Here is a 21,382-nt window from a genome sequence, read left to right as displayed (position 1 = left end):
TGGCTCCCAGCTGGCAGCGCTGCCGGACGGCGCAGGGGCAGGCAGCCACCACCGCCGGGTCATGACCAGCTCCACTGCTGCCAAGCTGGGGGACAGCCAGGGGACACCGGGCAGGCACAGGAGCTCTTCAGTGCCCAAAGGCATGCAAACTGCTGGCAGCGGTGGCAGAAAAGCATCCCCATCCTCACCTCCTGTGAAAGGCTCCAAAACCTCAGAGCCTGCAGAGCTACAGGGTGGGAGCTCTGGGGAACATAGGGCTGTTTTTCAGGTGCTGAGGTGATGCAAAGCAGAGCCAAAGGCAGGTCCCAGGTGCCAGCCTCCGCCTGGGGCAGGGCAGGAAGCCCCCAGCCTGCCATGGCCGGCAGCGTGGCCACATCACAGCCCCGTGTGGGGCCAGGAACATGGCCCTGCCCATGCTCTGACAAGGGCCCTGCTGTTCAGGGCTGCAGCTGCTCCGCGGAAGTAAACAGGGTCTCTGCCAGCACATTCCTGCCTGCCGTCCTGCCCGATCCCTCCTGTCTGCACATCCCCCACAGCCGCTGGGGACACCCTGCACCTGGGAGGGGTGGACATCCCCACAGCAGGGCCGACCATGCGCAGCCGCCCCCAGCACACACACCCTCCCCCGGTATGAAGGGAACGGGGAGCCAGGCAAGCAAATAAAATAAATGGCATTTATTAGCAAAATAAAGGACAGAAACTCTCACTCACGAGGCCCCGCAAGGTGGCCAGGGCCGGCCCACACAGTCCCCCATGCTCTCTGCTGAGCTCCCTGCATCCTGCTGTTGCTCCTGCTGTGGCTGGCAGCCTTGGGGGTTCTGCCCTGGGCAGGGCGGGCAGTGCTGCCTGACAGCAACAGCATTCCCACAGCACCAACCAGCCCGCGTGCTGCTCAGCCCTTTCGGTGGAGCAGCACAGTGCTTTCAGACACAGTGCAGAACCTGTCCCAGCTCGGAGACACAGAGTGCTCTGCCTGCCTGCAGAGAGGGACATGGGCTGAAAGTGCAGCCTCCTGGCTCAGTCCCGGCCCTCCCAGGCATCCTCCCGCTGCTTGTTCTCCAGGCGCTTCCTTTCTGCAGAGGCAAGAGACAATGCCACAACCCTACCATCTCACTTCCCTGTGGAGGTGGCTGGAGTCCACCCCGGTGCATTCCCCTCTCACCCAGCACCCTGTGAGAAGCACCATGCATGAGAAAGGCCCCCCTATACTGTAGCCCCTCCAGGCATCCAAAGCTCACCTTGAGCTTCTTGCAGCTTCTTTCGCTCAGCATCTCTCTGGGCTGGTGTCTGCTTGCTCCGTACCCCCAGGGCACCAATCACCAGCCGCCTGGCCAGGACAGCTGATGTTTCAGGGCGTTCCTTGGCTGGCTGCAAGTACTCTGTGAAGATGGGGCACATTAGTGGGGTATTCTGGGAGAGACAGGGCAGCCAGCACAGCTGTGGAGCCGTGCTGGCTGCCCCGTCCATCCCCAGTGATCAGGATGATGTTGCAGCACAAGCACGATGGCACAAGCTGGCACAGGGCAGCACCACTCACCAGCATATGCCCTGGCTTTGGCTTTAGAGGCGCGAGTGCCCTGGGACAGTGGGCGCGTCTTCACCATCAGGTGCTTGGTGCTGAGGGCATCTCGTGCTGCAGGAAGAGAGCAGCACGTCCACGTGCAAAGTCAGCCCCATGCCCAGGATCTGGCTGCTGGAGACTGATGCCTCCTCTCTGCCCATCCCCAGCTGAACCAGGAGCAGTACCTGCTATGGGGCTGGAGAAGATGCCCAGGGCGTGCGTATCATCCACCCACTTAATATCAAAGCCTTTTTTCCTGCCAAAGAGTGGGAAGGTCAGCGAGGCATCGACAGCTGATGGGCTGGAGCAGAGCCCAGGCAGGGAACCCCAGCACCAGGGGCAGAGTGCTGGCAGACTCACTGATAGCTGCAGAAGACACGCATCAGATCCTCGGTGCGGAAATCTGAGGGGAAATCGTAGATCTCGATGACGTGGGGCAGCTCATCATCGCTGATGTCTGGCGCAGCAGCTTCGGCCCCATAGTAGTTGAAGCGGGGTGACTGCCGGCTCTCCTGGTGCTTCTCACCCCCTAAGAGCTGCAGCAGGAGAGGCACAGCATTGAGCCACCCATGCCCACCTGCCTCTCAGCCATTCCCAATTCATGGCAAGTGCTCCCCAGAAAGTCATCCAGGTCCCTGCAGCTCACCCCAGCACTGCAGATGGACTCATGGCATTGAGAATTAGGTGTTATCAACCAGGGTTCTCACACCATGCACTTGCTTTTCCTATTACCAGCATGCCTTCACTTGCCACGCTCTGCAGCCAGGTCAGGGACACGGTAGGAATGGAAAGGGTGAAACAGCACAAGCATCTCCAAGCACACCCCTCCTTCCACAGTGATGTGGTGACCTGAAATACCTTTGGGGAAGAACAAGGAGCAGGATAGTAATGCCAGGAGGAAAGATTGATGTCTCTGCCACATGCAGCACACCCTGGCTGCAGCACATGCACTGGAGCAGCCTATCAGCAACCCAGATGCCAAGATGAAAAAGACAGTGCTCCACTGAGGAGCAAGTTCTGCTGGTTAATCACCTGTGTACCTAAAAATTTACATTTTATTTCTCACTTGAATTTGTCTGACTTTACTTTCCAGACGGCAGTTCTTGTTCTGCCTCTCTGCTGGATTAAAGAACCCTCAGTCCCTGGTCTCCTTCCCATCACAGCACTAACTAATGTTAATCAAGTCCCTTCTCAGTCTTCTTCTTGATAAAATGGTTTGTGCACCTTTAGTACCTCACAGTAGGGCACTTTCCCCAGCCCTAAAAGATGATGGCTGTAGTGCTTTTCTACCTTGCACATTTTTCGACTTTTATTTTAAAACACAGGCAGCAGCCCCCCTTTGCCACAACACAGGGGTGCAGCCAGCTCCTACTTCCCTCTGTCCCACAGCATTGCCAGTGCTAGTTGGTCACCCTGCACCATGTTCTTCCCAGTGGGCCACCCTGCATCGCTTGCTGAATCCTTGCTTTCCAAACCACGCCGTGCCAGTGGCCAAGGGGATTCACTGCCCTGCTTCAGCTGAGACACCAGGCCAGGGGCAGTCCAAAGCCACTGACAGCTCCCATTCGCCCTGGAGCGTGGGGATGGCATGATGCCAAGAAATGGGTACATAACTCAGGCAGGTTCCCACCCCGATCCCCTAAGCGATCATAGCAGAGCACACCACGACTGCAAGCTCAGAGTCCATAAATCCCAGCCAGCTCAGTCGATAAAAAGTGCTCATTCCAACAATTTTATGGGGAAGATGGATTCACGGCAGGTGAGGGGTGCTGCCATAGCGGCTGGATGGCAGCGGAGGGTAGGGCTGAGTTATGGAGCTCACGGGACAAGCCAGCCCTGCCAGCAGAGCCTCCTGCCCTGCCATCACTCCCATGCAGGGCAGCACACCCATCAGGCACCCTGCGCCTGCTCGGGGGAAGCAAGGAGCCATTCCCAGACAGGATAAAGCTGCGGTGCTGCTTGAGGGAGCAGAGCACTCAGGTAGTGCCAGGCTGGGAACATGATTAGAGAGCAGGAGCACAGCGTGCCAGAGCAGTCCTTGACCTTCACAAATCACCAAGTGTGGCAGGGAGGCAGGACAGGAGCCGTCTGGCAGCAGGGCTCAGGCACAGCTCAACAGGTGCCCCTGTGCTGCCAGCCTGGCACACAGGGTGCCAGCAGCTCCCAGCCGAGGGGCAGGGCGGGCAGTGGGAGCCACGGCGCGGTCCCCAGCCCTGGCAGGCATCCTGGGGAGGCTGTGCTGATGGATGGACAGACAGATGACAGGGAAAATGAAGCCTGTCCACCACATCTCACTGCTCTCTAAAAGCACACTCCTGCCAGAGCAGGTCAGAGGGGTCAGTGGCTGCTCGCTCACACCACAGCCCCAGGCACACCACATGCACCGCGGCCGCTGCCACGCCACACTGCCTGACAGAGCCCACAGAGCCTGCAAGGAAACAGTTGCAGTGCTTAATTACTCTGTGTTCAAACTGATTTCTACTCTGAATTTGTCTGGTTTCAGCTTCCAGGCCATGGTGCTCACTATGGTGTTTTTTTCCTGCCAGATTAAAGAGCCATCCGCTATCAGAAATCTCTTCTCCACACAGAACGTCATAAATCTTGCTCTCTGCCAGTTATCTGCATTGCATAAGGATTCAGTTACAAGGAAGATGTTGCTAATTTTCTTGTTCTTTTTGTTAATTAACACCAGCTCCATCTTCTCGAAAGCCTGTGCCCTCCCCAAAAAACTACATCCACCTGCTGGGAGCTCAGAGGCCTCAGGAAGCATGAGGCACCATGTGAAAATCTGCAGGAGAGAAACATGGCAACTTTTGATAAATCACTATTTCAGGTTCTTTTTCACCATTTTGGGAAGTTCCCTGGGAAGCTCAAACTTATCTCAGAGCTTGTGCATAGGGGAGCCAATGCAGATACTCCTTGGAGTGAGAACCTGTACTGCACAGCACAACCTTGCCCACAGCATCCCATGGGCGCACCACAACGGGGATCCTCCCTGACCTTCCTCCCCTGAGGATGAATCCATGCCCACAGCATCAGCCCACAGAAAGCCAGTGGGGCTGTACCACCTGTACCTGGTACAGAGCAGCAGTGCTGTCCTCCCCACACCAGCACTCACCACGATCTCTGGTCTGGAGGGTGGGAGACAGTGGCTCAGGGGAGCACAGCCAGGCAAGGATGGGAATGCCCAATGCCCTTCCACATCCCCCCAAATGTGAGCCCTCGGTGTCCCACCATCTCAGCATGCCAGGCTCCAAGAGGACACATCAATCCAAGCAAGGCCTTGCAGTCAAGGTGGGATCTGTGCCCCTCAGGAAGAGTACTCTTGAGTTAATCTGATCCCTTCACAGATGCTGTTATCAAGGCACACCCAGCACTTCACACCCTGCTTCCAGCCAGACGCTGAATGTAACAATATTAACGTTGTTTGTTTCTTCAGGTACATGGATGTCATTTGGAAAATTACCAGTTTGACATTACTGATTTAAAATGCAATAAGGGATATGCAGCCTTGCTGCAGGAGCCAAGCTTGCCTCGTGAATGGCAGCAAAACAATGTGGGTCCTGGCACTAAGCAGCCAACTGTAGTAAATTCAGCAGCATGTGTGCAGGACAGAATGGCAATGAGCCACAGCTGATTAAGAAGCCATAGCTTCCAGCCATAGCCATTGCTGTTTCAATGGGATCCCATACATCTCAGCCCATTTCTTTAACACCGGCCCTGGTTTCACGAGGGTGCAGTCATAGTTACAGCACTTCAGCAGGTTTTACTGGGCACACTTTATGTACTACAGAGGGACAATCACCCCAGCCTTTACCAGCAATGCAGGATGGGTTGGGACAGATGGGGGGGAATGGAGATCCAAGGTGTTTTGGCACCACAGGGGAAGGCTGGCTGTAAGAGCAGGCAGCACAGCCAGTCAGGCTCACTATGCCCTTGGTGGAGGCCACTCATCCCATGCACTCACCCCAGAGAACACAGGAACAGTCATCCCCCACACCCCAGCAGGCACCAGTCACCATCCCTGCAAACCCCCACAAACACTGGCTTGCAGGAAGTACCTCCTCCAGCAGGCGTGGGTCCAGGCAGTCCCCATCATCGTTGAACAGCACATCCCAGCTCTCCTCAGCACTCTGGCTCAGGGTTTCAGCAATGGCACTGGTCTGTCCTTCTTTTGGGGAGCTGCTGTGGAGACTTTCCTCTTCTTTCTCAGCCTCCTGGTGTTTCTGCAGTGAGCCCACATCCTTATCTGGCCCTGCCAGCTCCTCGGCCCAGGACGCAGGCGAGATCCCCTCCATGCCATGGCACAGCAGCTCTAGGGGTGGTGGGGGCTCACAGCTTTCCAGAGGTGCTCCCTCCCACGGGCTGCTCTCAGCCTCAGCACTGCTATCTGTGCAGGCAGAAGTGCTAACTGCCTCCTCTACAGCAGGCACCAGGCCACCCTCCCCACTGGGATCCCCAGCACCAGCAGTGCTCTCCTCCACAACAGGCAGGAGCTGGGATGGGCTGCCCATGCCCTGCTGTGGAATGCTCCCCGCTGGGGGTACGGGAACATCACCCATGCGACCCCTTAGGAACACAGGTTCACAGCTGGCTCCTGGTGCAGACAAGGTGCTCTCCCCAGGAAGCACGGCCCTGCCTCCCCACGTCTCCTCTTCCTCCGGTACCCCAGTGGCACAACTCTTGCTCTGCTCTGCCAGGAGAGATCTCTCCTCCTCCTCGGCTTTTGGATCCACTGTCTCCTCCACCAGCTGGGGCACCCTGCCTTGGCTGCCCACCCCTGCTGACTGCAGGACAGCCTCTCCCAGGCTTTGGGAGAGGTCCAAATCTGGATCTAGGGTGCTGTCCCCCAAGTGCTCCAACACGCCACTCAGGCCTGTCTGACAAACCAGTGTAGGGCTATCAGCAGGTGTTGGGCCAGTGGGGTCATCCCCAGGCTCAGGGGTAGCCTCCACAGCCCCAGTCTGGGCACTCAGTGGGGATGGAGGGTCAGGCTCACTCCTTATCATCCTGTGGCCGTGGCTGAGCTCTCTGGATTCTTCATGAGATGCTTTGTCCTGCCTGTCCCCAGGCTGAGCAACAGCTGGATCTGAGCATGGCTCACACATGCTGGGTGATGCCTCCAGGCTTTCCAGTGCAATAGGGCAGCTGCCTCTCGTCCTATGGCTGTGCCTGGCAGAGGCTGTCCGCAGCTCCTTTGGGTTGACATCCACCTTGTTCTCCCTCCTTGCCGCTCTGCTTGCCTGTGTTTTGGCACGGGGGCTTGGCCTCTGCCCCTCCCCACTGGCCCAGCCGGAGTCCTGCACCAGGTAATGGTTCCCGGGCTCCCGGTGATGGTTCCCAGAGTCCCGATGATGGTTCCTAGGCTCCTGACGGTGGTTTCCAGGTCCCTGACGGTGGTTTCCAGGTTCCCGGCGGTGGTTCCCGGGCTCCCGGCGGTGGTTTCCAGGCTCCTGACGGTGGTTTCCAGGTCCCTGACAGTGGTTCCCAGGCTCCTGGCAGTGCCCAGCCCGTGTGTCACCTGCCGCCAGCGCCTCTCGCTCCCGGCGCGCTTTGGGCACGTAGAGGGCCATGTCGGGCTTCCTGCGGCGCGCCCGGCTGCCCTCCGCCTCCTGCTGCATGGTGCCACCTCTGCCTGCCGAGGAGAGAACAGTGTCACTGTCCTGCCCGCAGCCCCACAGCCCCACAGCCCAGGGCACAGCAGGCAGCCCTGCCCAGGTCACTCAGTCAGGGTCCCCGCACCCACCCTTGCTCCCTCAGCAGCCGGCACACAGTGATGGATAGTGGAGCCCCAACACCGCCCCACAGGTCCCTGCACACACGGTTTGGGGCCCGGAGCACTCCACAGCCCTACAGCCTTTGGTGGGGTGCATCTGGCTTGGGGGAGGCAGGGAAATCCTGACAGAATCACTGAGGCATCTCCCCACTCCGGCAGCTGCTACCTGGGACCTTCAAGCCCAAGGGACCAGTGTCCACAGCTGAAGCAGAACACCGGGACCGTGCACTACTCAGGCATCAAAAACCACAGAGAAGCCTGAGGCAGCCACAGAGCAGCAGAAAGCGAACCCCAGCGCAGAGATACCCTGGCACAGCCCCGTGGCATGCTGCAGCCCTGCTCACCTGCTGCCCCGTCCCAACAGAGATTTATTTTTCATCATCTTTGGCAGAAACAGGCACGCTGCAAGTGGCCAGCCCCCCTGCCCCTATAAATATGCATCAGACAGGGTTTATGGAGACGGATGGTGCGGGGGGCTGCGCTGTGGTTGAGGGAAAGGCAGAGTGGGGCTGGGCTGGGGCCCCATGATTAATCACTGCCCACTCTGTTTAGGGGGATTCATCACAGGCCGCTGTCAGGTAAATCACTGGAAAAACACCTCTTCAGTAATTAATGTGAAGTGACGGATGGACAGCCCTTGGGCACATTAATCTGGACCATCAGCGCCGACCGAGATTATGAATGTCAGGATGCAAAAACTGCCGGCAGATCAATAGGGCCAGGAACCCATCCAAGGCTCTCATTTCCGAGGCACCTCCGGTACATTAGCCTCCCCTCCACACAGCCCCCGACCAAGGCGCGAACGCTCGCTGTGGCCCCTCACCAACAGCCAGCAGTGGTGCCAGGAAGGCGAGGGGAGGCCAACCACTGGCTGGAAAGTGGCTGGAGCTGCCCGTGCCACATGGCATCATCCCCTCTTCCTGATGGATGGACAGACCATTGCCTTGGCGTGATGGACGAGTCTCCCATGGCTCTCAAAACCACTGGAAGAGTCCAGCAGGGAAGTACCCCTAACATGACCACAATGCCCGTGCCTGAACCTCATGCTGTGGTACGGGCGCCGTGGTGATGCTGAGCATCATCCAAGGGCTGCCCCAATCATTTTTCTATCTCCGTAGCTCTTGTCATTTTTCCCCCCTCTTTGATACACTAATTTTGCTGGCAGAACGATCCCCTTTATCTTTATCGACCGCAAGAAAGGAATGTATCCTACAAACCTTCCAAGGACTGGATTAGTCATTTTTCAACACTGAGGCATTATACATTTTCTCACCGAGTGGCAGCCCGAGTACCAGAGGGGAGGGGGCACTGGAAGCCCCCTCCTCACCACCATTTCCAACCACAGATAGCTTCCAACTGCACTGAAGCATGTTCTGCTAAAGGACTTTTCCCAGCCAAGCCCAGAGTTCCAAGGCTCATCGCTGAATGTCTTGTGGGGGTCAGTGATCTCCCCAGGCTCTCCTTCCTGACAATTTCCAGCACAGGGAGCAACCAGAAGCAGCACTGCTCCATCCACATCCCATATCACCTCCAAGAGCCTTTGCACCTAGGATTTATGGGCTCCTCGAAAGCTCGCCATTCACCTTGCCTCACCCTCCAAAGCAGATGGTGCAGCATTAGCCAGACGGCTGGTGCTGGGAGCATCCTCTCCCTGCACAGCTTTGCCTCTGCCTGCCACACACTGCTGGGGAAGAGCCGCTTCCTGCAGCCTGGGAAGAAGCACAGCAAGGTGGTAGATGACCCACACTGGCAGGGATGCCGCAGTGCCTTGTTTTTTTCCCCACAGGGCAGCACAGCTCCTGCCCCCAGCCTATTACACACTCCATCGATGCCACAGCCACGGGTCGGCACCGACTGATTTCATGCTCCAGGAGGCAGAGCAATGGCCCTGGCTTTGGATCTCATTCACACTACGCTAGGCAGGGCAACCCTGCCGCTCCCAGAGTCTGGGACCAAGTTTGCCCCACAAAGACAGGCAGCAATGGGCAGTGCAACTCCAAAAAGGCCTATGCTGCCCCAGATGCTGTCCTGTTTTATGGACCTGTCAAGCAAAACAACTCAGCACTCTGGCACCAAGCAGGGAAAGGCCGTGGTATCATGGTAAAAGTGGTGATGGGAGTGCTGCCCAGCTGTCTGGCATGTAAAGTCCACCAGCCCAGCACAACATAGTTCAGCATGGCCAGGAGGATGCTGGATCACCAGCCAGGAGGCAGCCAGAGCTCCCTGAAGGCACAGGCTCCTCTCACACTGTCCCCAGGAACACCCTGCCCATGGGCAGCTTGTGCTCATGGTACGTGTTTGTGAGGTCTCAGCGAGCTGCCCAGCCATGTGCCAGGCTGTGTTTCTCCTCTAGCGAACATCTGCAGCACACATGGGCAGCATTTTCTCCCTGTCCCGTCCAGGGAAGAACCCCACAAACAAAAGCAAGCCAGCCACAGTCCTGCACAGGGAATCTGGGAACAAGCACGGATGCTGGGCTGTGGTGCTCATGTGGAACATGCCAGTACCTGGAGAAGTCTCAGTGCCACACAGCACCCTCTCAGCAGGCTGCCACACTTCCTAGCACGGAGCTGTATTTTTAGCCTTTGAGGTTTTTAATTCCACTCAATCCATATTCCCATCGATAGAGCAGATAACCTTAAAGCCTTGACAGTGAACAGGCATGGCAATACTGGGGGACCAGGAGCCTTGGGGGACCTCACACAGCCTTGGCATGCAGCTCGCACACCACAATGTCACTCTTTACAGCCTGCAGCAGATTGGGCTCTTTGAAGGGGGAAAAAATAACTACAATAACAAGATTAATAAAAAGGCAGGTAACAAGGAGATTCTAAACAGCTCCACTGGGGAACCTGCCATTCGCAGGACTCATCCCATGCCAGGCACGTGCCATGGCACACTTACCAACTGCACAACACCAGCCTCTGGCGGCCCGGACAAGGACTGTCAGAGGTTTTGGTTACCCTGCACCTCCCCTGCTCTCAGCAGAGCTCCAGCCCAGGCCACCTGGCTCATAAGCGGGCAACGGGGCCAAGAAAGGACCTGGACACCTGGTGGGGACAGAGCAAAGGCAACAACACAGCCAGTGGTGCACAGCAAAGCAAAGCACTCAAGGAGCGAAGAGCTGCATTCCATCCAACTCCTGCCTGCAGCCCCACGGGTTTTAAGACGTCCTGTCCCCTGTGCCAGGAGAAAGAGCTCTCCAGCAGCCACGGCAAACACTGGCTATGTGAGGAGGTGGCAAAAGCGTCAAAGGCACTGAGAGAGATTTCAATCGTGCCTTTCACTTGGAATACTCTTAGGAGACACCTGGAATAGATGTTCTTAGAAGATACCTGGAACAAGAGAAGGGGCACATGTCTTCCAGACAGGAAGATGATTTGTAAGTCAATAGTGTCCCCTCACAGCTGCAGAGGGGGCAGGGGAGAAGGAAGGGACAACAAGCCAGCAGAAGTTAACAGCCAGAATGCTAAGGGGAATACAAAGGACTTTACAAATATACCCAGGCAGAATCAGCACAAAAGTGAAAAGGTCTATTAATAAACAAGGAGGGAGAGAAAATTAATGATGGCTCAAAAATAAAGATGACTCAAAAGGGAAAAATCACTGTTTTTAAACAGAAAAATGCAAATGAGGCAGAGGCCTTGCAAAAACAGCTGCAGGAAAAGCAAAAACAGCATGTCCACACAGACACAGTCACCTGGCCAGCCTGGCCAGTGTGGAGATGAACCTATTAACCTGCTGACACACAGTGCCGAGAAGAAACCAGGGCCCTGGTAAGGGGTAGAGCAAACAAGGCACTGATTTTCTCTGCAAGAAAGGACAACAAAACCAGAACTGAGAACTGGATAAACACTGTTCCTAACCCTAGTGCAGAACAAAACTGGCAGTTAAAGGAGCCTGCATACCAACACAATGAATGATGGACACCGGTTTGCCCAGAGGAGTTATTTCAGAAGACTCGCTGGGCAAAGCTTTTTGATGAGGTAAGCAAGAGACAACTTAGCTGAACTTCAGGGTCTCATTTTACACCATCTCTCAAACTTTTACTTGTATAATGAATTGTCATTAAACTGGCAGATGATACAGAACAGCAAGCTGTTGCAAACACTGTCCAAAACACTGTTGAAAGGATCCAAGAAATGTAAGCAGGAAACAAAGCAAGACCCAGCCTGGGAAAATGAAGGTAAAATAACCCAAAGTAGCTACTTGGGGAGCAAGAGCAGCCTGAAAAGCAAGGCCCAGAGCCCTACAGTGCACTTACACCAGAAAGCAAATGACTGGGGTGACCAGCCCAAAATGTGCAAGAGGCACATCTCATCACCAGCACCGTGCCATGGGCCACTCTAGGGCTGTGAAAGCCGCACAGCAGGCAGCACACAGAACCTTGCAGGTGGTGTGAAGGGTAGACGAGGATGCCAGGGGCCTGCAAGCAGCCATGAAAAAGTGTCCAGCACCTGTGAGCACCAGACACTTGTTTTACAAAGCATGGCAGACTGGAGCACCGAGCACCCAGGAGTCCGTGTAACTCCCCTGCACCCAAGGGCTGACTTATCGTCCTGTGACTCCGTACAGTGCCGAGAGTTACGGGGTCTGCAGTGTGCCATATATCCCAGTATCCCGGGGATTGCCTGCCAGCGGACGGGGGAGGTGGGACTTCTGCTGGGGATCAGGGCTGGGACAGGGAGTGGGGGCAGGACAGGGAGAAGGGATGGGGGACAGGGCTGGGACAGGGAGAAGGATCACGGCTGGAACAGCAGGATCAGGGAGCGCGGGGCAGCGCCGGCACCGGGCAGGGTGCGCACCCCTGGCCGCTGTGCCCCGGTACCGAGCGCCCCGCCGTGCCGGGCCGTGCCGTGCCGGGCCGCGCCGCCCGCCAGGCCGCCGCCGTTACCAGTGGCCGCGCCGGGTCCCCCGTCGCTCCGCGCCCGCCGCCGCTTCCGCCGCGCCGAGCCCGCCCCGCCGAGGGGAGCGCCGGGACCTGTAGTGCGGAACCCGTAGTGCGGAACGTGCCGTGCGGGAGCTGTGCTGCGGGAGCGGTAGTGCCCGCCCCGCCCCGCGCCCCGGCCGCCGCTCCTCCCCCGCGGCCGGGGGCACACGGGCCGCCGCCGCCGCGCACCGAGCTCCGCACGGCGCCACGGGCGGCCACGGGGCCCAAGCGGGCCGTCCTTCCCCGGCACCGCCCGGCAGCCGCAGGAAGGAGGCTCGGTGGCTGGGACGGTGGTGGACAGAGGGAGAGCCCCGCTGAGGCCGCCGTAGGCTCCCGTTACCGTGCAGTGTCACCCACCGGGCGGGAGCCGTGGTGCTCGCTGCGACGGGGCGGGCAGACATGGGGACACCTCGCCGCCAAGGCTTTGGGCAAGCTGGTGCGGCCGCCCTGGTTAGTTTGGCCGATGGGCAGCGGGTCTCTGCCCGCTCCCAGCTCCAGGACCTCCTTCCTGCTGAGCCGAAGCTCTCCGATGCGATTTCCAGCCAGCTCTTTCCCGGCCAGCCTCACGGTGTGGGTACGGGGAAGAGGTGACCCGGGGAAGAGGACTGTCCCATGGCGTGCACGCTGCCTGCCCGTGCCGGACGGGGCAGCCAGGAGCCAGAGTGCTTCTGCAGCTCCCCCAGACTGTGAAACTGCCGAGGGAACAGGGGCCGGTCACGGCCACCCTGGCGAGGTGCCACTGAGGCATCATCGCACGCGGCATCCGCGAGTGGGGCTGCGCCAGGCTCCCTATCCATCCTCAGGTGCAGTCACCAGGTTGAGACCGCTGATGCCTGAGGTCTGGGACACCATGACATACTCGGGCCTTCCTGACTGCCCAGTGTGGGTCCCAGTACAGCCCCAGATAGGATAGGTCCAGTCACCCACCTCAGACAGGTGCCCCTGCGCAGGGCGAGGAAAGCTCATATCAGGCAGGGCCCTGTAGCATCCCCTGGGGAGCAACCCCTATCCCAGCCTCATGTGGCAGACAAGGGACCATGTTCTCTCTCACAGGTAATCGATGGCAGCAGATCCTGATCGCTTTCATTATTATTATTTTCTTATGCATGTGCGCCCAGGAGATTTATCGCCAGCTATGGAGGCAAAATCAATTATTCATGTTATAAATTAGAAAATGATTTATGTTTGTGGGAGGCCAAGCAGCGTGGAGCCCCTGGCCACGTGGGAGCTGGGTTTGTCTGCGAATGGCACCAGGCAGCCCCTGCCAGCACTTACCTGGTTTCTGCATCCCTTCTATTTCTTGGGTGCCCTACCCAGGGATGCCCCCATCCTATCACAGCCCCGGGGTGATCCAAGGATGGTGACTGGCAGGCAGCATCCAGCCTCTCCTACACTGTAAATCCAGGTGTGAGAGCACAAGTAAGGCTGGGAACTGCCATGGCCTGGTCACCCTGGCCAGTGCAACAGAATGATGCTCCACAGCAGTTTCCATGGCAGCAGTAAAACAGTCCAAACGCTTCAAGGTGCGGGCTGCAGAAGGACCCCCTTCTTTTTGTCCACTAGAACATAATCTCGTGTCCTCTCCAGCCTCAGCCACTGTGTCTGTGCTCCTGCTTCCCTCAAAGGACATGGTGGTGCCCTCCAGACTGCCACCCATGGGGACAGAGACCCATTGCACCACTAACACCCCCATGCTCCCCAGGAAAGGGCAGATGGGACAGAGCATCCCACCTGAACTGCTCCCTGAGCTACCCCAGAACAGTACTGTAGGGTTTGCCTTGACCATGGCTCAGCTTCTCCTGGGCTGATTGATGTGAGGTGTCCTGGGAGTCTTCCCAGGCATGGAGATCCCATACCCTAAAGGCTGACTCTAGTTCTGTGTAGAGCACTGGGGTCCCACTGCTCCCAGTTTTGGGACACGGGATCAACTGTTGCTGTCCCCAGCCCGGCCTTGCCCCAGGAACTGAGCCCAGTGCTGGTGGGAGCTGCAGTGTCCCATGGCTCTGCATCAGTGTTCCCAGTACCTCAGTCCAAAATCCCACTGCCCGTGCTGTGTACCCAGAAGGAGTGAATGCCGGGAACCAGCCAGCCGCTCTCTGCTGATAGCTGGGATTGTTCTTGCTTCTGAACAGTCTTGATCTAAAGCTGCCATGTCTGTGCCTCCCAGGGGACAGCAGAGCAAGCCGGGAGTTGCTGCCTGGCTCTCCTTGTCTGCTTATCTGCAGCTGCATCAGCTGGGGCCATGGGGAGGCACAGGCTGAAAGGAGCAGTGCGGGAGAGAAAGGAGCTGTCGGCAGCCCCAGGTCTAAGACTGATCTCAAGTGAGCTCTGCATCCATGTCCTGCTTGCACAGCATAGTCTGGCTTGAGCCCTGGCCCTTGGGATGGGAAGGACAGCATGGGGCAACCTCAGCTCTCCCTGACCAGCCTTTACTCTGTGAGCCCTGGAGCCCCTTCCCAGCCACCAGAGAGCCTGTCAACTCCTATGGCTCCTGGGGCTCTCAGGGATCTGAGAACTTGCTAGCTCAACATACTCATGGGATGTCAGAGAGGCAGGGATTTTGGCTGCTCCTCCCTGGCTCCTTGCCAGGGTTTGAGCAGGAGGAACATGGACAACCAGGCATGGTCCAGGGACAGGGAACCACCTTATCCACAACCAAGATTGTTGCATCCATGTCAGACCCCAGGAAGTCCTGGGGAACCTCTGGAACCACACATGAGTGCAGAGGGGCCCTCAATTGCTCTGCTCTAGTCCTAAATGACCCAGACAACCCAAGGAATTCAAAGAACTGCCACCTGGAACTCCACGAAGCTGTGGGCAGACAGGAAATGAATGAACCTCCTGGGGCTGAGCATTGCCTCAAGCACCTTGCTGCACCCTGGTCCCAGGGAGCACTGGGCTGGCCCGTGCTTGTATGAGCATCCCTCTGATTTATTGCTGCAGAGCAAATCCTTACAGAGTGCTTTTGGCAGAGAAAAGCTCTGGGGAACAGCAAGGAACAACAGGGGAATTGCCTGTCAGCTCCATCTTGCCCGGGGCATGCAGAGCACCCACAGTCCTGGCTCTCTCCCCCATGCCTGGCCAGGGAACATGCTCAGCCTATGGGGACAGGACTGCAGAGAGCTTGGGGCTGGGGTGGGTTAGATCTGCTTTGCATTATTGCACGAAACACCTGGGGACTCAGCAGCTCGTGACAGTGCTGTGTAATGCAGGGAAGCAGGCGGTGTGCGGGCAGACACTGGTGCTGCCAGCGGCTGGCGGGCAGGGAAGTGGTACGGCCCCTAGGAGTGTGGGCTGCCTGTGGAGGGGGGAGCCAGGTTCTCTTGCTCCTTGTTCTCCTGCACATCGACAATGAATAGGCCCAGAAGGCAGTGCTTGTGCTGCAGGAATCAATACCGCTCCAGGAGCGGCCTGGGTGCTCCTCCCTGCGCTCCTGCGGGAGCCATCCCCCAGCGTCTCTCCCACAGCTATCGCTGTAATCTCCTTTCCGCCACTGCCTTGCTTTCCAGCACTCTGAGCAGGACGGTGCAGCAGCAGGGGTGACAGCACCAGGGCTGGGAAGCTTGCTAACCTCGATCCTGGCTCCTTTTGGAGGTGGAGGAAATACAAAGGAAAGGCCTCTTGTGAGGGATCCAGGTTTTATATTGACTCGAGTTGGCTCCCATTGCTGGTGTCACAGCCCATTCTGTCATGGCCCATTCTGCCACAGTCCCTAGAAGGTATCAGGGCACCGTGCCTGGCTCTAGCAGGCACAGATGCTGCCAGGAGGTGATTTCTGCCCAGCACTGTTCAGGGATGTTGCAACTCAAGCAACTCTCGGTCTCACCCAGCACTGGCTGTGGCAGAGCTGCTGCATCCAGTGCCAGCCCTGCCCAATGGGAAGGAATTTTGATAAGCTTTAATTGATTCATCAATGGGATCCACTTGGAGCTGATAAATCTTTCAGGAGCCCTGGCAGAGGAGGCTGAGCTGTGCAGGCTGGGCATTCCTCTGCCTCCTTGCAGCTGCAGGGCTTCTCTGAAGCAGCTGGCTGCCTGCAGTGTGTCCTGCCAGCCCCAGCTGGCTGCAAGCAGCACCCCAGTTTCTGCCTCAGCCTGTTGGCTCTTTCCCAGCCAGGGATGCTGCCTGGGAGGGCTGCAGCAGCCTGATGCCTCCACCCTGCTGATACCCCTTGCCCAGGGAGCCCCATCCCAGTGCTTCTGGGGAGGGGCATCATTGTCCTTGGCTGAGAAGAGCTAATGGTTCCTGGCTCCATCCCAGCATCAGGCAGGTCCTTCCTCTGTCTTCCTGCCCCCTCTCCTGGCATGGGACAGGGCAGTCCCTGGGGATGCTGCAACCGGTGCATCTCCATACCAGACATGGCTCTGGGATCCCGTGGGGACAAGTCCAGCTCGTCCCATAGGGCCGTGTCCTGTGCAGGGGGGTGGTGGAAGGGTCTCACTCCCCCACCCTGTGTCCCAGCAGGCAGGAGGGAAAGCAGGGACAGCGACTGCGAGGCAGGAGGCAAGCACAGGCGGATCGGGTTACAGGCAGCACGGGGCAGAGAGGCAGGCAGAGAACAGCAATGCAGCAAAAAGGGCTTTTAGTGATACTAAATAATTAACATTTCTAATGATGTCCCGGCGACAGGAAGAGTCCAAGCGGGGACCCGAGGGCACTGTGCATGGTGACAGGAGAGGCCGGGGACCATGCGAGGTCCAGGGAGGCTGTGCAGAGGCAGGGGCTAGGCTGTGAGAGAGCTGCAGGGTTGGGGGTCCCAGGGCAGGGGCTGGGCACCCCTGGAGACCTCCCTGGGTGAGCAGTATCTGGGGTCCTGCATTCACACCCTGCTGCTGCCAAGGACACAGGAAACATGTGAGGAAGAAGGCTGGAAGACTAGATTAAACAAACTTGGGGGTTAACCTGACTTCTGTGACAGTAATGCCTTCCCAGGGTTTGCCCTGCCCAGCGAGCACCTGAGAGGGGCTCCTGCTGGCAGGAGGAGGGGGCTGGGGAAGGATGCTGGGAGGCAGAAGCTCAGAGGGAGCGCTGGGATGAGTGACAGTCGCCAGGTCACTGCCAGCGGCGGCACCAAGACACCTCCACACTGAGAGGTGTCCAGGGGACATGGGAGCAGTGTGATGGTCTGGGGTGCAGGAGCAGAGAGAGAGGAGGTCTGTGGGCAAGACAGGAGATCAGACACTGCGGGACAGTGATGGGGGGGGGGACAGCAGGAGAAGTGGGATCAAGCAAGCAGCCACCTGAGCATGAGAGGCCATCACTGTGAGCCACCACACAATGGGCATGCAGACATGGGAGAGGCAAAAGCAATCCTAGGAGGAACCAGGAGGGCGTTTCTGGCAGGACTGGGCACTTGGTTTCATGCCCGCATGGGCCCTAAGGGACCTGCCTGTGCTGGAATCAGCCTGGAAGAGGATCAGAGGTATCGTGGGACTGCCAAGGAGGCAGAGCCCGAGAGACCCGTGAAGGGAGGACAGCGACTCATGCCCAGCACAGCGCGGGCAGGGGGAAACGGAGTGCTCACTATAAATACATCAGCAGGGTAAACGCCAGGGAGGAGGAGGAGAGCTATTTCAGCTAAAAGAAAACATTAGCACAGGAACAACTGGGGATAAATTATCCATGAATACATTTATAGTGGGAATTAGACCCTCGGAGCAGGGATGTCCCAGCACAGTCCCTCCAGAGAAAAAAGCAGTGCCAGGCACGAGCCGGGATCAGCTTGGCAGCTGAGTGTTGTGGTGGCAGCATGTGCCCTCTCCTTGTGTCAAAAAGCAGCAGGGGTATATGATGGGATGTATGCACATCACTGCATGCACGTGTGAGTGCAGGTGTGTGTGTGTGTGCGTGGCCTGCACATTTAGGAGGCACACTGGATGCTCACACAAGCAGATGGAGTGGCTGCACACAGACTGTTGTGTGTGTGCACGTAAGTGTTTGCGAGTGTGATGGCAGTGTGTGTGTGTGTGCTGTGCACCCTCCAGGCTGTGTGCAGGTGTCTGGCCCTCATAATGCTCTAGAAAGGGGAATGACGGCTCCAGTGAAGTATCATGGAGGTTAGTGCCTTCAGTCAGCATTCCTGTGCTCACCTGCACCCTGTTTGTATTACACCATCTGAAATCTGCTGGGGAGGACATTTGCTGGATGAGTGCTCTATGAATCCAGCTGATCCTGGGTGGATTCCTGTTCCCGATCCTGAGTGGATTCCCATCCTGCTCCCAGAGCAATACTGTCCCTGCAAGAGCAATGGGGGTCATCTGACAGTGCCACCACACAGGCTTACTCTGCTTGGCAGTACCAGTTAACAGCCTTGTGCCACCCCTTTGCCCATTGCAATGCAAGCAAGGGGCAGACTGCTCTCCACCTTCCTGCTGCCTTCTCCTCAGGGAGAGCCTGGGGTGGCAGATGAGCCACCAGGCAGAGGGTCACCAAATATCAGGGCTGCTAGCTTTAAGAGGGTCCCCATCCCCTGGGAGTCTGGTTGGCATGGATGAGGCCCCAGGAGCAAGGGGAAACTGGGACACATTAATCCTGGGGATGGAAAAGGCAGGTCCCAGATGTGCAAAGAGGTGGCTGGTACTCATGCTGGCCCCAGCTCAGCAGAAGAGCTTCCCCCGCCTTTGTGCAGCCCTCAGTGGAGCACAGCATCTCCCTTCCCCCCACAGCGTGTCTGGCTGCTGCTCGCTCTAATTTCCTGTGCATTGTCCCCATCACCGTGCCACCGTTCCCTGCACATCCCACCCCCCTCCGTGCACCACACTGTCAGGCTCCCTATGCCCCAATGCCTGCGCCCTACCTCACTGCTCTGCAAATGTCTCTGCGAATGTTCTCATGCATCCCAGTGCATTTCACTGATACTCTGTGCTTCCCTCTGCAGCCGCTTGCAGAGACCTGTGTCCCACCCAAGGTGTTTGCCCCGTTACGTCCCCAGTGTGGATGCAAGCAGAGGACGGGATGGAGACATCTAGTCCAGCACAGGACACAGGGACTGCTGCAAGGCTGTTTCTTATGTCTATGGCTGTTGTTGTGCCAAGGTGCCTGCTGGCTGCTCTTCTCCCCAAAGAAATATCCCAGCCTGGCAAGGTGGCAGCATCCATGGTAAGGGCACTGAGGAGCTCCAAAAGCAGCTTTTGGGGAACACCTTGCAGTCCCATCAGTGTAAAACCACCCCGCTGGCTGCCAGTGGCAGTGGCAGAGCAGCGTGCAAGGTGTGCTGCTGGCACAGAGCACGTGTGTGCTCACGGGGTGCCGTGGGTGAGCACAGCCCCGCGGACACGGCACACATGGCGCTGCATGCCCAGCTGTGCCTGTCAGCGAGCACCGATGCGCACGCACGGCTGTGCAGCTGCACGTGCACGCTGTGCTGGCACACCGGACCCCCGCTGCGTGTGCGTGTGCTCATGGCCAGAGCCAAGCCTGCTGCGCTGGCATGCTGGGTTTAGAGCTCCAGGGAGCCAGTGTGCACAGTGCCATTCACAGTCTTGGCACGCTTGAGCTGGCTGCCTGCCAGCATGTGTGGATTCTGTACCTGCCAGTCACGGGGAGGGCACTGGGAGCCAGCTTGCAGTTTGTACAAATAATTATCCAGGTGGGCACCAAACCTGGGATGAGAGAGCAACTCGGCAGCAGGGATGCTCACCCTGAGCACACATGCATTCATGCAAGGCTGCAGCACTGGGGCTGTGGAAACTGGCAGGCAGGGCCCACCTGCGGTGCTGGGGTGCACGGGGGCACAGCATTGCACGTGTGTGGTGGTCACACTGACATCCCAGTCTGGTGGGTTTGCTTGGCATCATGACTCACCATGGCAAATGCAGAGAGCAGCTGTAGTTCCTGCCCCATGGCAGTGCCCCATAGCAGGTTCCCTGTGCCTGGATACCAGCATTCTTGCTGTGAGGACCCTGCAGCAGGCAGCCACGCAGCAAGCCTGGTGCCCAGCCAGGCTTGCTGCGTGCAAGAGGGAGTCATCAGAAAGGAAATAAAGGGGTATTTGATGTCTGTATGGACACACCTTTGTGGGAAACAATCACTGTGACTGGAGAGCTCTCAAATCTAGCAGTGAGAGAAGAACCAGGAGCAACAGGCAGAAGCTGTAGCCAGACATGTTCAATGAGAAATAAGGGCTTTAGCAGAGGTGATTAGCCACTTGAAGCAGCCTGAGTGGCATGTGTTTCTCTAGTTTCTGCTGTCTTCCAGCATGTCTTTCCTGCTGCCTGTCACAGTGGCCACAGCCCCAGACTGTGCTGGGGCACCTGTGAACATGCTACACTGGGGTGACCTGGTAGCCTTGTGCCCTGTCAGTGCTCTCCCAGTCCCTGCCACAGCCATACTGTGCTTCTAGAGACACACAGAGAGCTCTGTGCCCAGCCCCTGAGAAAAACATGCTGGGAAAGGGACGCTTGCATAAATGTGATCCTGCCTCGGGCATCCACTGGCTACAAGATTTTGGGCAAGTCAGTACTTTGCATGACACAAGATGGGGCCTTTCTTGGAGATCAGATAGGCTGCCAGGGCACAGCCACTCCTGGGGTCCCTGCAGAGAGAGGTGGTGACGTGCAGGGTGATGACAGAGGCAGGTGCTGATCGCTGGGGTGTTGCTGAGTTAGATTCTCAGGACAATGGAATGGTTTGGGATGGAAGGGATCTTAAAGATCATCTAGTTCCAATCCCCCTGCCATGGGCAGGGATGCTGCCTACTAGATCAGGTCACCCAGGGCTCCATCCAGCCTGGTCTTGAAGGTTTCAAGGGATGGGGGACTCAAAACTTCTCTGAACAACCTGTTCTCGTGTCTGTCTCACCATTGTCACTGTGAATAATTTCCTTCTAACCTCAAATCTAGGTCTCCCCTCTTTTAGTTTAAAACTGTTCTCCTTTGCCCTTCCAAGGAAATACCGTGGCACCGGGGGAATGCCCAGCTCCGTTCTCTTCCTCCTCCCGTGCCCGACCGTCGCTGTTCCCATGCCGGGTCAGTCCCCTGGCTCCGGCAGGTTCATCCAGCCCTTGCAGGAGCTGGGGAGCCGTGCCCAGCCATGGCCCGACCGCTCCCCACCCGGCACCCCCGGAGTGACCGCAGCGAGCCGGGACACACCGCCCGCCGTGGCCACGCAGCTCTCT

At 57.7% G+C, this 21,382-nt stretch overlaps 1 protein-coding gene across 1 annotated transcript; it reads right to left on the bottom strand.

The window, feature by feature from the left end:
• Positions 1 to 672: 672 nt before the first annotated feature.
• On the bottom strand, positions 673 to 13,555 carry R3HCC1L (R3H domain and coiled-coil containing 1 like). The gene is made up of 8 exons (XM_063406432.1): positions 13,543 to 13,555; positions 12,232 to 12,597; positions 5,623 to 7,196; positions 1,922 to 2,097; positions 1,747 to 1,817; positions 1,538 to 1,633; positions 1,239 to 1,379; positions 673 to 1,073 (listed from the first exon to the last, which is right to left on the bottom strand). Exons 1-8 carry the CDS (start codon positions 13,553 to 13,555, stop codon positions 1,018 to 1,020), a joined length of 2,493 nt encoding a protein of 830 aa, XP_063262502.1. The 3' UTR covers positions 673 to 1,017.
• Between the last annotated feature and the right edge of the window lie 7,827 nt (positions 13,556 to 21,382).

Source organism: Prinia subflava, chromosome 9, assembly GCF_021018805.1.
Source record: "Prinia subflava isolate CZ2003 ecotype Zambia chromosome 9, Cam_Psub_1.2, whole genome shotgun sequence".
NCBI classification, from domain to species: domain Eukaryota; kingdom Metazoa; phylum Chordata; class Aves; order Passeriformes; family Cisticolidae; genus Prinia; species Prinia subflava.
This window is presented reverse-complemented; position numbering and strand designations above follow the sequence as displayed.